This window comes from Callospermophilus lateralis, chromosome 1 (genome assembly GCF_048772815.1).
Source record: "Callospermophilus lateralis isolate mCalLat2 chromosome 1, mCalLat2.hap1, whole genome shotgun sequence".
Lineage (NCBI taxonomy): Eukaryota > Metazoa > Chordata > Mammalia > Rodentia > Sciuridae > Callospermophilus > Callospermophilus lateralis.
The window spans coordinates 81,748,693-81,762,713 of record NC_135305.1 but is presented as its reverse complement, the minus strand read 5'-3'; the positions used below and the strand labels follow the sequence as shown (position 1 = coordinate 81,762,713).

General features: G+C 43.3%; 1 protein-coding gene across 3 annotated transcripts in view; it reads left to right on the top strand.

Annotated features, from left to right (window-relative positions):
• Osbpl3 (oxysterol binding protein like 3) overlaps positions 1-14,021 on the top strand; it is a 181,294-nt gene that overhangs the window by 140,665 nt on the left and 26,608 nt on the right. For all 3 annotated transcript variants that reach the window (XM_076835440.2, XM_076835420.2, XM_076835430.2), the window contains 2 exons: positions 724-974; positions 4,576-4,713. In XM_076835440.2, the coding sequence (XP_076691555.1) occupies positions 724-974; positions 4,576-4,713 (389 nt within the window). The remainder of the gene's footprint in view (positions 1-723; positions 975-4,575; positions 4,714-14,021) is intronic.

Here is a 14,021-nt window from a genome sequence, read left to right as displayed (position 1 = left end):
TATGAATAACAATAAATCATGGCAAATTTATAATGTGAAATACTTTTGTGGCTATTTGAAATGATGTTTTAGAAGAATTTTAAGTAACATGGGGAAAATACTTCTGTTAGCTGAATAAGAACATAAAACTATGCATATGGTTGGAAAAAACACTAAATGAAGATATTGCAAAATATAAATGGCTGCTGTTGAGGGTGGAGGGTAGAATAATGGATGACTCTTATTTCCTTTATTGCTCTTCTGTACTAAGCACAATTGTTTTTATCAGAATTTGAAGTGATTTTTTTAAAAAGTCTCTAAGTTTTTTTATAAATGTAACCTGCTATAGTCAAAGAAATCCAATTTCCAGTTTTATTCCGAGTGTATAAAAGCAATGAAGAACTAGCTTTTGAGTAGGAACTTAAGGGCTTCCCTATAAATAAAGTCCATGAGTTTTCATTGTGGTAATTTTTGGTAGTTAGGGAAGTAGGTAGATAGAGGGACTAGGGTCCCAGGATCTTGCACATAGTAAGCACATGTGCTACTTCTGAGCTACACTGCTAGCCCTAATTTTTGATATATAATTGTTCAAAATTCTTTTGCTTATTTTTGGCTTTTAGTCATGCTCTGGTTAACTGAGTTGAATAGTAAAAATGGATTCTTGATAGGTTAGCTTTTATTGGTGGATTTAAAAATAAATAAATAAAAGGCTTTGAGAGACAACCAGGCTGCTTTCCCTTTCAGGGCCTGTTCTTGAAAGTGGTGGGGAAGCAAGGTCCAAAAGAAGAACTTGCCTGCCAGCGCCAGGTCCTAACACCAGTAATATCAGCTTATGGAACATTCTGCGAAACAATATCGGGAAGGACCTGTCCAAAGTGGCCATGCCAGTGGAGCTCAATGAGCCCCTGAACACGCTGCAGAGGCTCTGTGAGGAGCTGGAGTACAGTGAGCTGCTGGACAAGGCTGCACAAATCCCCAGTCCCCTGGAAAGGATGGTGAGGATCAGCCTTCCCAGGTCACTGCGCAGCCTCTGACCTGAGGCACGTGGCCACTCACCAGGCCCATCAGAGCCAAGATAGTGGAGCTTAGAGACGCTGGTCCCCTCTGGCTCTCATGTGGCTCCTGAGAGAGTTTCATTTCTCCGAGATACCTGCTGCCTTCCCCTCACTGTATAGGAATCTGGCCAGGATCTGGGTTGGGAAGGGGCCTCTCTGAAAGAGCTGGCACCTAGGGTGGTTCTGCTTTGTGGTTTGTGCTTCTGCTTTCTCCAGAAACTTCCATCTGATGGTTCCAATCAGCTTGGCTTGCAAAACATGGCCTTCAGGCTGTCAGCATGTTTATTTTTTTACTGCCTTGGGTGGGCAGAATTTAATTTCTTGAGCATTTTTTGTCATCCAGAGTAAATTTCCCTAGAGACCATTTTTATTTCTGGAATTGTCCAATCAATTCCTAAGTTTTTGGAAAATATCATTTATGGAAGAGGTTTTTACATCAGGAAGATTTCCTTTTTCCTCCCTCTTATACAGGGAGTTTACACAACAGTAACTTTATTCTTGAAACCACTGAAAAGCTTTTTCCGATTTTGTTGTTTGTCCACTACACGTGTGACCTGGTCAGTGGTAAGGACCTTGCCTGCCTGGGGCACTGAGACTGCAGAGTCCTCCAAGTGCAGACTTTCTCTCCCAGGCACACTTCACAGACCTCACCCAGCCAGCCCCTTCCCTGAGTGGAGGACGAAATCTTTTCTAAATGCTAAGCATGCTACAGTTTTAACCCTCATGAAAACTTCATTACTTCAGGGATTTGAAGATTAAAGGGAATCTCATGCTGACCGAAAGAGACATCCCATTCTCATTCCATTCAGGCTGCAGACCTCCTCCCCCATCAAAGACTTTTTTGATACTAATGATGATAAGGATGGAAGGAAAAACAAGCTTTGTGGGTTTTTTTTTTTTTTAACTTCTTTGTTTCTTTTGCGCAGAGATTTTCTGCTGTAAAAAGGGAAGCAAATAGTTTTTAAGGCACATGTTAAAAGTCGACATTGTGGACAGCTTTTTTCTTTAAAGAAAACAATTGACTTTGATGGTGAAAGTATTCTTAAAGGTATTTCATTCTTATGGCAATTTACAGACCCTTAGAATGTTCAGCTGATTGATCCATGAACTTAACCTTGAGCCTGAGAAAAGGCTTCACAGCTTCCCCAGCACAACCACTGAACAGGAGCTTTATTTTGGGCTTTGTCTTCTGTTCTGGGGTCACCATATTCTCCTGTGTAGATGCTTTGTTGTGTCGCCAACTGGAATGGAGGTGCTTCATTTTGCCTTCCCCTGTGCTCCCTCCCCACCCCTCACATTGCGAAAGTCTGGTTTATGAATTTTTTCACATTTTAAATTGTTAAGGTGATTCAGAATCATTCAGCATTCCACAAAGACAATGTGATGTTACTGTTTCACAGGTTAGAAACACAAAGCAGAGAAAGGAACAGATACCAGGTTTCAAGAACACAGAGTAATATTCCATTGTGTATATATGCCACATTTTTAATCCATTCATCTACTGAAGAGCATCTTGTGGATCGTGCTGCTATAAACATTGATGTGACTGTGTCCCTGTCTAGTATGCTGTTTTTAAGTCCTTTGGGTATAGACCGAGGAGAGGAAAAGCTTGGTCAAATGGTGGTTCCATTCTCAGTTTTCCAAGGAAATCTCCATACTGCTTTCCATATTGGCTGCACCAATTTGCAGTCCCACTAGTAATGTATGAGTGTGCCTTTTCCCCCACATCCTCACCAACACTTATTGTTGTTTGTCTTCATGATAGCTGCCATTCTGACTGGAGTGAGTTGATATTTTAGAGTAGTTTTGATTTGTATTTCTCTAATTACTCAGCAATAAAAGAGAATACAATCATGGCATTTGCAGGTAAATGGATGGAGTTGGAGAAGATAATGCTAAGTGAAATTAGCCAATCCCAAAAAACAAATGCCAAATGTTTTCTATGATATAATGAGTCTGACTCATAGTGGGGTAGGGAGGGGGAGCATGGGAGGAATAGGCGAACACTAGATAGGGCAGAGGGGTGGAAGGGGAAGGGAGGGGGCAGGGGGTTAGCAATGAGGGTGGCATGTGACGGACATCATTATCCAAAGTACATATATGAAGACATGAATTGGTGTGAACATACTTTATATAGAAACAGAGATATGAAAAATTGTGCTCTATATGTGTAATAAGAATTGTAATGCATTCTGCTGTCATGTAGTTAAAAAACAAAATCATTTTTTAAAAAAAAGAACACAGGTAGTCACAGGTAGGACTGATATAAGTGTACAGAATTGCTTTTTTTTTTTTTTTCCAGTGCTGAGAATTGAACCCAGGGCCTCATGCATGCTAAGCAAGTACTCTACCACATCCCCCGCCCATGAGTTGATTTGTATAAACTATCCAGCAGCTCTAGAGCAATCTGTGGCATGAGGTGGCAAGGTGGATCCTGTTACAGGAAACACCCAAACATTTTACAAAAGGAAGTTAAATGACTCATGAAGATTTATAAAAAGCACTCAGTTATTTTTCAAAATAAGAAATTTCATTAGCTGGGCACAGTGGTGCACACCTTTAATCCCAGTGACTCAGCCAGCCCCTGACTCGGAGAAAAAAAGGTCTGGGGAAATAGTTTGGTGGTAAAGCACTCCGGGTTCCTCCTTTTAGTACTATAAAAAACAAACAAACAAAAAACTTCATGAATTGTGCTGAGAATAAGAAATATTGAGATGATTACAACTCAATATTAGGAGTTGTAATGTTAAACTGATACTTTAATTTTTTTTGGCAAAAAGGAGAGAGAGAGAGACAGACAGACAGACAGACAGACAGAGGGAAGAAGAAGGAGGAGGAGGAGGAAGATAATATCTCTTTGATGCTCTAAAAGGGGGCTGATAATGTTGAGGTCCTCACAGTGAAGGCCATGAAAAGATTTTCTCATTTCATGTTCACATATAGTTGCCCTCCCAATTTTTTTTAAATGTTTTACTTTTCCTCCCAGAAAATCGAAACTTCGAAGCCACTATATTTTATGCTGGTTCCTCAGAGGCAGGAAATGACTCTTAAAGATTTCCCTTGGTCTAAATGAATTTTTAGTTTTCTATAATATCAAGATGTGATTGGTCAAATTTTTGATGCTTACTCTTGAATTTTTGGAGGAAGTTTGGCTTTTTTTTTAATACTCTGCCCGTTACCTGAAACCATGACATTAGGATTCCCAGATACTGTTGGACCTGAAAGTACCAGACTCCATTAAATAGCATAGTTTGTTTTGTAAATGTCATCCTCTTCATCACATCTCCTAGATTTTAGGCATCAAAATGAGTAGACAGTTTCAAATTTTTGGTTAATTTGTTTCTGAGTCAAAATGAATATTATTTAAACCAACAACTTTAAACCTATGTTGGTTAAATTGTCTTTAAATTAAGGACAAAATTTTGGCTTCCTGAAATAAAACCTCCAAGACAGAAATCGAGGTTTTTATTTTATTACTTTGTGAAAAAAAAAAAATTCTTAGTGAGGCAGAAATAACCAAGTCCTCTCCTTTCTCTCCTAGGTGTATGTGGCCGCCTTTGCTGTATCAGCGTATGCGTCTAGCTACTTCCGAGCTGGGAGCAAGCCATTTAACCCGGTCCTTGGAGAAACATATGAGTGCATTCGAGAGGACAAGGGCTTCAGTTTTTTTTCAGAACAGGTGGATATGCATGCTTTTTGTTTATTGGGAGAAGTTGCTTATGCCTGCCATTAGATGTGCTTCTAAAATATTTATTTCCCACCTTTCACTGGCTTCAAAGCAACTAAGATAATTACAGTGCTTTGAAACATAAAGCTGGGGATCCATTTCCCTTCCACTGAAATCCAGCTACCATCTGTGGTCACAAAGGTCTTAGAAATTCTGAGTGATGGCTTGGTTGCATGCATTAACAATGTCCTTTCTCTTGAGAATCATTAGTGAAAGGAGTTTTCAAAGCATGAAGTACTTGCCCCAGTTGTAACTTAAAGGTTAAAAGGGTGCTCTGTAACTGTCAGTTTGGTCACTCAGGGTGATGGTAGCACCAAGCCAATTGCATTATTGTCAGTTTTGATTCAAGAGGAATCGTTCGAATGAATGATTCAAACCAGAAAGTTATTCATTGAACATATGTCATGTGCCTGGCACTGTTCCAGGTGCCAAGGAATTACAGTGGGTTTGGAGATTGGGACCAAACAAGAATCCCTGGTCTCATCAAATGGGTGAACAAACATTATACTTACATGACTTGGGGTTCCATTAGGCTCTTTCCACATAAGTATTAGTATAGAGTAATACACAAAAGGCACACAGCTATATTCAGATTTCAGCTCTGCCTAAGATTAGCTGTACAACCCAGGGTACTTAGCTTCACTGTGCCTTACTTTCTCTTTAAAGTGAAGGTGAAGATTGTTGTATGTGTTGCATGGCTCCATAGTGATTAAATGACTTACTGTCTCCAAAGCACCTAGAGCAGGGTCTGATAAGTGACATGTAAATACTCTATGCACATTTGATGTCATTGTTGATGCATAATGGCATAGTATGCAGTAGTTGCATACTGGGAACATTCCAAAGTATCTGTCAATAAGGAAAGTTGTTTAATTAAAACAGAGTGCATACATTCAGAAAATAAACAATCACCCTTGCTTACATCATTCATCAGCAATTGAGCATGTTTACCAGTAATATATAACTAAAGGGTCATCTGAGAGACACTGAAAATCATTGCTTTGATACATTTGTCTCTTCCCAATTCTTGGAAAACTGAAGGAAGGTGGGGAGAGTGGATTGCTAAAATATTCCTTTCTTCACTTATCTTGCTGCCCTCTTTGTCAATAGATTTGCATTATCGGGGGAGGGGGTCAGAGGGAAGGGTAGTGTAACCATGAGATTTATGAAGATGGTACTTGTCTTAACTGAAAATGACAAACAGTGTTCTCTGGGAACTCAAAGGAAAGTGAATTATAATAATCCTAAAGCATATGATCACTATCTTCCCAGTTAGGAACTAAAATAAGAAACTGAACACTGTTCCTGGGGAGGTAGAGGGTTAAACCAGTAGTTAAAGGGATAAGATGGTCTGTCTGATTCAAATTCAACTGGGTTATTTAAATACTGAACCTAAAATGGAATGAGAATAAATGAAAATATAATTTGGTTTCTATGGCATTATATGCAGTCTTGTGGGAAAAAAAAAAAAAAAGAAAGAAGGCCCAAAATAGTCCCAACCACAGCAGACAATCAGGGCAGGATGAATAGCTTTAAGAATGAGTAGTAACATGAGCTCGTGTAAAGTTTAGCATCATTCCTCTGAGCGCTGATGGGGTGGGGCCAAGCTCAGGATCTGCTGGTGTATCTGCTGTGGTGGGGCTAGGATCAGAGTCCCCAGGGCATATGCACACATCCATGGAAAGACTGTCACACAATGAGTTCCATGAACTGCATCCCAAAGAAATAAGCAAGAAAACACATCTGGTTATTGTTAGTGGCATGGAATACTCTAGAGGTGTAAGATTTGTAGACCTTGCTTCAAATCCCAGCCACTTCATGTACTTGGGTGTGGCCTCATGTCAGCTACTTAAACATTCAGAGCTTCAGTCGTTTCTGTTATGTATGCAATAGGAGTGATAATACTTGGTTCAAAAGTTGTGGTAAGCCTTAAATGAAATGATACACTGATAATGTTCAGTGAATGATTATTGCTCTTATATTTAGAGGAAACACTTAAAAGTGCCTTTAAATATAAAATGTTGAGAATAGTAAGAGAAGTGTTAAAAAAAAGCAGAAGATAAAATAAGATCTGCTATATCTATTCTTCTAGTTAGCACAGTTGAATGTCACTGGTAAGACAGAAAGCCACCCATTAGGCAGCCAGGGATCCTCATGGCTGGCCAGCCTCACCATGGTAATCAACACCAGTCCCCATCATGATGGAGCCGTCGTGTGGCGTTCACCCTGTAAGTCTCAGATAGATGGTTCAAGGATGGATAAGTCCCTTGGGATAGATTCACACTAGCTAAACTTACAAGAGACTAATGTATATGGTAGAATTCTCCTGCTGTATGTGCATTTACTGTGAAAAACAGACCTGTCATGGGAACCAGAGAGCTCTGGCCATCGTAAGTACTCATGATTTCCCCCTAAGCAGGTTACGTGGGAAGCTAAATGAATCATAGGTTGAGCATCCCATATAAGTAATATATGGTTGCCTTCTGCCCCCAAGGTGGGAAGGGCTTGTGGCCATGTCCTCCTTCTCCTAACCAACCAAAGACACCAATTCAAAACACACACACACACACACACACACACACACACACACACACACGTACTTTCTCCCAACATTATCTGTCTGTGCTAACCAGCTGCCTCATCCCACATGAATGCCTTCTCTTTGAACCCATCTAAGGAGGGTGAAGGAGAATGCCAGGGTGTTTGTAGGTTTCAGGCTGATGCCTGACAGTGTGGCTGTTCCTGCTCCTGGCTCAGGAGACAGCCTGCCTTGTAGAGACAGCATCCTTCCTCTTGGGCAGGTGCTACCCTTCTGGAGTTGGAGGGTTTCTTTGCTTCCCTGTGCCTCCCTACAATGAGTACAGGCTCCTGAATTACCAATGTAATAAACTGAGCAGTCCCCAAATCAGTTTTTTCATGAAATTTTATCCTAAGAAAGAACAAATGGATAACTTATCCCCAGGCTAAAGGACCTGGAGTAAACAACTGGGCTTTTCTGCTGAGTTTTCTAGCTGACAGAGTCTCTGATTTGAAAAGTGACATCCATCTCTTTGCTCCCAGCCCTGGTTTATGTTGCTTTGTGGTTTGGGTGGGAGTGTGAATGTCCAAGGTAGCGAATGTCCCCAGAGGTTGAAGTGACTGCTACTTTGGAGTTCGGCTACATGGAAGCTTGCTTCTCCATGTTGTTTCCCATCTAAAAGAGTTAAAATCACGATATCAGTGACTCGCAGTCAGAAACCGGAGAAAGGCACTTCAGATTTTCTTATCATAGTGCAGTATTAGGTTTGTAGAGAGAGTGTTTATAATTTCAGACAAATACTTGATCTCATTTGATGCCCAGAATCGCCCAGTGTGGCAGGCTGATGGGCCACCTCAGAGGACCCCAAGGCCTAAGGATCGAGCTTCCAGTGTCTGAGCTGATGATGCTGGGTTCCAGACCCCTCTTTTCTGTCCAATGTCCTTTCTCCCTAACTCTTTTTGGGGTCTCTCGTGTAAGTTTGGTTTTTGAGCCCAAAGCTACTGCAATTGTTGATTGTGGATGTGAAAATTGTCTTTTTTGTATACTGTTCAGTCATGAGATTTGCCCTTCATTGTGATACCGGTCTTGAAAATCAGGATTGGGCCCTTATCCCCGCCAACCCTGTTAAAGATTAAACATGGGAGAAATGCTGAGGCCAGAGCCTAAGTAAATTTTATTTAAGAAACAGAGCAGGGGGGTGGGGAACTCACTCCTCTAAAGAGAAGGGGACACACAAAGCTAGTGCCCAGGGGAGTGAGACTGTTCTACTCTTATAGATTTCAGGTTTCTTTCTTCTCATGCCTATATAACCAAATGCAACCAAAAGGCTGGAAGAGAGTTACAGGAGGCGATTGCTTGTGTTGGAAAGTGGAATCCTTCCCCTCCCCCAGAGGCTCTAGCAAACAGGTGCTGGGAAGTGTTAATTGCCCATTTCCTTTTCTTTGATCATCAGCTCTCTGTCCTTTGCCCTGGTTTCATTCTCCCCTCTGTTTAAGGGAAATGGGTAATGACTTCTTTGGCTGCTTCAGGCTGAGAGGGGGCAACCTGGGCATGCAGTTTGGTTTTCCCTTTTAGGAATGTTTTACGTCAGTCAAGGTGTCCCTAGTGAAAGATAACTTGGGGCTCCAGTACAAAGATTTCAATGGGCAAGGCAGAAGCTTCATTGCCTATTTTCACCTAGCCTTGGTGATCACATAGTATGACACTTTATATTTTGTTTGAGGTGGTTACTGATCTATCCAGGTTTCCAGGCAGCAGACATAAACCTCACACCTTGATGGGAGGAAGGTAAAAGTTTTACAGCCACCTTTCCCTCTGCACGTGGGATTATGGAGATGAAGCCATAGAACACTCTGGAGTCTCCAATGCCTTGCAAGAGGTGTCTATAACAGCTGTAGCCCACCCCACACAGTTCATGGAGGGGCCTGAAGTCCAGGAAAAGGATTCCTTCTGGCCAAAGAGACCAGCTCAAAGTGAATCAAGAGGGGAACCTTCATCTGCATTAGGACAAAGGGAGCAAGTCTCAGTCTACATTGGCTCAAGGCAAGTGAGTCTCCATCTACTGTGTCTCTAGGTGAGAGAGTATCTACACTGAGCAAGAGCAGGAGGCACAGTAGTCCAGGCCTTGGAGAGGATGACTGCTGAGGCCACCCTCCCTTAAAAACCACTACCACCACCACAACAAAAAAACTGCCATTTAAAAATCTTTGAAATATCAATTTTATTATGCAATCTGTGAAGAAAAGAAATTAAGAACAAATGTCTCCCAAAGCATGGGAGAAAGGACAAAGAGCAGGGCAGGGGGAAGTGTCACAGAGAAGAGTGTCTATGAGGTATCTTCGCAGGTGGGGCCAGAGGAGACTCTCTCCTGGTGGGTCCAGAGGCTCCTGCCTGGAATCCACGGGGAGAAGCCTGAGCCAGTCGGCGCTCCTCAGGGTCTGCTCGTTGTCCCTTGGTTCTGTTGATCTTGGCTCAGCATTTCCCCTGGAGCCACTCTGTCCCTCACTGCCGACCCACCAAAGCAGGGTATACAGCAGAGCTGACAAGACAGGTGGCCATCCTCCTCCTCACCCTCTTCCCACCCCTGATGTGGTCCTGGGATTGTCCTGTGGAGGTACCTCGGGAGGATGAGCTGCCATCTTCTGCAACCATCAGGTGGTCGGGCCTGCTGGGTGCAGCATCCTGCTGGGAGGCTAGGCTAGGAGCGAGTGGGCCCACTTGGAAAAAGCGTAGACAAATGGCAGGCACGCTGGCACTGCCACCACCCTTCTGCTGGGTCTGCTTGGCCTCCTCAGGCTGCTGCTGCTCACAGGGCAAGGGAAGGCAGGCTCACTGGAACACTTCTTGGAGCGGACCATGGGAGGATCTGCAGGGCCTGGGGAGGCTTCACCTGGCACTCACAGCCCACCTCCGGGGTTCTCTGTTGCGTGAGCAGGAGGTATGTAGCCATGTCGTCATCAGATTTCTTATTTGACAGTAACACCCAGGTATTGTAGGGGTCATAACCCTTGCTGAACATAGTTGTTATAATGGCGGGACCTGGGAGGTTGAGGAGTGCCTGAGCAGAAGGACTGGGTGAAGCTTCCTTGCCCTGGCTCAGCCATGGGGACCCCATTATCTGCTCTAGGGTGGGCCTCTGCGTGGGGTCCACTGTCAGGATCTCATAGATGAGACTCTGAGCTCCCTCTGAGCTCCCTCAGAAACATGCAGGGGAATGCCACACATTCCCTCCATGATCAGCTTCTTCACCTCCCAAGCAGTGTTGGCCATAAATGGGCGACTCCCTGTCAGCATGAAATAGAGAAGGACGCCCAGGCTCCAGATGTTGGTGGGGGGGCCCATATTCCTCCTGCCCAACGACTTCAGGGTCAAAGTATAGGAGAGTGCCCCAGAACCTGGTCAGCTTCTGCCCAGCTGTGAATCTGGTGCTCAGGCCAAAGTCCATACTTTGCCACTGGTATCCAGCACGACGCTCTCAGACTTGAGGTCCTGGCACATGTTACCCTTCTTGTAGCAGTACTGCACGACACACATGATCTGTCTGAAGAATCTGCGGGCTCCTCCTCTGGCATGCCACCAGGTTCCAAGATGAGGCTCTGTAGATATCCCCCACCTGCATGCTCCGTGACAATGTAGACATATTTGATGGTCTCAATGACCTGAAAAAGCCTGATGACATTTGAGTGGTTAAAGCCCAACATCAATTTAGGTTCAGGTAGGAAGGGGAGGTTTCAGGCTGTTTTTGCCATGACCTTCAACACAACCTCTGTCCCAGTGACTTGATGGCAGGCAAGCTTCACCTTGGTGAAGTCCCCTTCCCCATTGCCCTGCACAACTTCATAATGGTCCATGAAGGTGGGCTCATAGGAGCCTGGCCCCTGTAGCTCTACACTGTTCTGACACTCTCACTGCTTATCCTAAAACAGAACACCATCTTAGGATGCTAGCTTAAAAAAAAATAGTCATAATAAACCAAAACAAAAACTATAAAAAACAAAAGCAAAGAAAAAAACCCCCAATATCCAAAGATGACAACCATGTACTTAAGGACAAAAACCCAGCTGCAGCCACTCTCTTATATACCTTCTCTTTGAAATTTCCTCACATTAGCCCCTTGTCAGGTCAGGGCGAGAAATGACCCAGTCACACCTGGGCATAACCCCCAGTGGTCATCTCACTTTGGGGCCTCCAGGACCTTTTCCACTTTTATAATAAAAATAAGAAAGGACACTGGAAGGTTTTTGCTTTACTGTGTTATGGAGGCTGATAGTTACTGATAGCTGTTAGTTGTTTAGAATTAAGATTTGTGGGATACTTCAGTCGTCTTTTCATTTTGAGTCTGAAAATCTTTAATGCCTTTGTGGCCTTGGAAGACCTCATCATATCTACACCTGAGGCTTCTGTTTCTTTGCTGCCCTGCACTGAGCAGCTTTACTCCACTGGGCCCTTCCCCCATGATGGATGACCTCACCTTGGGCAGAGCAATGGAGTCAGCTGTCTGTGAACCGAGACCTCTGCAACTGTTAGCCCAGAGAAGCTTTTCCTCCTCCAAGTTGTTCTTGTTGGGTGTTTTGATTACAGCAATCAAAAAGCTAATTAAAACACAGCCATACATCATTGCGCCCAGCTGGAAAAATGTACTTGTGGGGCAGGGGGTGGCATGCACGCGTGTACAGTGTTGGGAACTGAACCAGGTCCTTGCATGTGCTGGAGAAACTCTTAATGTGCACATCCTATCCCTGGCCTGGGAACTTCCTGGCCTAACCGTCTCTCAAACTGTTACATTGGGGCTGAACTGTCAACAGGAATTTTGGAGATACACACATTCAAATGACAGCACCTGGTAAACAAGAGCCCGGGGAGTTGGTCCCCACTAGATGTGCCCTGTGTGAGGGTTTGCACTGAAGGGCCTTAGATGGGAACTTAGATCTTGATGGAGCCAGAAAGATCCCTGGTAAAGCAGATTCGTGACAATTATAAAATAGTGCTACTTTAGTTTTCTATAAAATTGTAAGAGAATAATGTATCAAAACACCCTGATTTTATTCTGTGGTATTGAATAAATACCATATATAAACACCGTAACATCAGTAACTGAGGGGGCAGGGTTGGAGAGGTACAGCAGCTGCATCTGTACCCTACTGAAGTCATGTTGCTATAGATTCACATCTGAGTGGAATCTCCTTCTGACATTAAATGGAACCCCCCACGGGAAGCAAAAGAAATACTTGTAGAGTATACCCAAAATGAGAGGTAAGGCAATTTTCATGTTTTACTTCAATATCAACTAAATAGGAGGGAAGATAATTGTATAATGAAGGAAGTCACATTGAATCAAAACTTGTGCTGCTCTTCTTATAAGAACACTAACCATGCTGAACCAAGGGCCCACCCTGACCTCCTTACAAGGACACCAACCACACCAAACCAAGGGCCCTTCACCCATCTTCCTATAAGGACACAAGCCAAGTTGAACCAGGGCCCCGCCCTTATCTCCTAAGAAGGACACAGCCACAATGAACCAGGGGCCATTATAAAGATCAAAGTCCTGCACATGTCAAAACTTCTGTTCTACAAGCACTTCTTTTAGCCTATGAACTATCTTAAGTGAGAACATGCCCTAGATCTTATTTAATTTTGGATACCCAGTGCCTAGTACAGAACTTAACCCCTAGGAGTTTTTCACTTAACGTAATGTTGGTTATTTGGGGGTTTTTGCCAGTTGGGTGGGTGGTTGGACAAATAGACAAATGGACAATAGGTGATGGACTGACAGCCCCTTTATAGATTTTAGGTTTCCTTTCTTCTCATGCCTACATGACCAAAAGGCAGGTGATGATTGCTCCTGTTGGAAAATACAATCCTTCCCAACAGGAGGCGTTAGCAACCAGTTGATGGGGAAGTGCTATCTAGTTATTTCCTTTTTTTGATGATCAGCTATCTCTCCTTCTCCCCCTGTCGATTGCCACTTAAACCTTTCCTATCCAAACTAACATAGGACTTTATTCTTTCCTGCTGTGGGCTGAGGGGTAGCTTTTGTGAATGAAAGACTGACAGGAATGTCATAAACATTCTGTCCTGTGTTCCACCCCTGGGCTGTTCCATCTTTGTGGCCAGAAACGTGAATCAGTCTCTGCTTTCTAAATAAGCCCAGAAAAGGAGGACTGGGGAAACACCCTATTCCCTTGCCATCAGGGTTGTTCCTTATGGGGCTAGCATGATGGCTTTGACCTTTGCTAAGGGAATGAATGGCAGAAAACTCTTTGCAGTTAGCCATACAGCTTTTCTCCTACCTTTGAGAAGGGTTTGGTGTTGAAGGGACGCACAATTAAGCCGTGATCTTGTAATCAATGGTGCCCCTGGAGCTGCTTAAGCTGTGACCTAAAAGTAGCTTTTCCTCTGTGTACATGAGACATCAGTCATACAGATCTTTATTCAAGTAGTTGTAACCATTTACACACCCAGCTAACTACTGTTGAGAGTTTGTGCAGAAATGCTGAATGTGGTTATTAAGTTACTAAAATGCAAGGGGGAAAAGTCATTGAAATGTGAGACCCAGGTGAGGTCTTTTCCGCTTTGCTCTCTTGGCTCAATTCTTCTTCCTTTTCTGTTGCACATTTGTAGAACTCTGAGCATACTTTCTTGGCCAAATTTACAAGTGCTTCTCTTTATCTCTTTTCTCCTTGCACACACGTGTGACCTGGGTGGATAGTTCTTTTACCTCTGGTGACAGTTATTTACT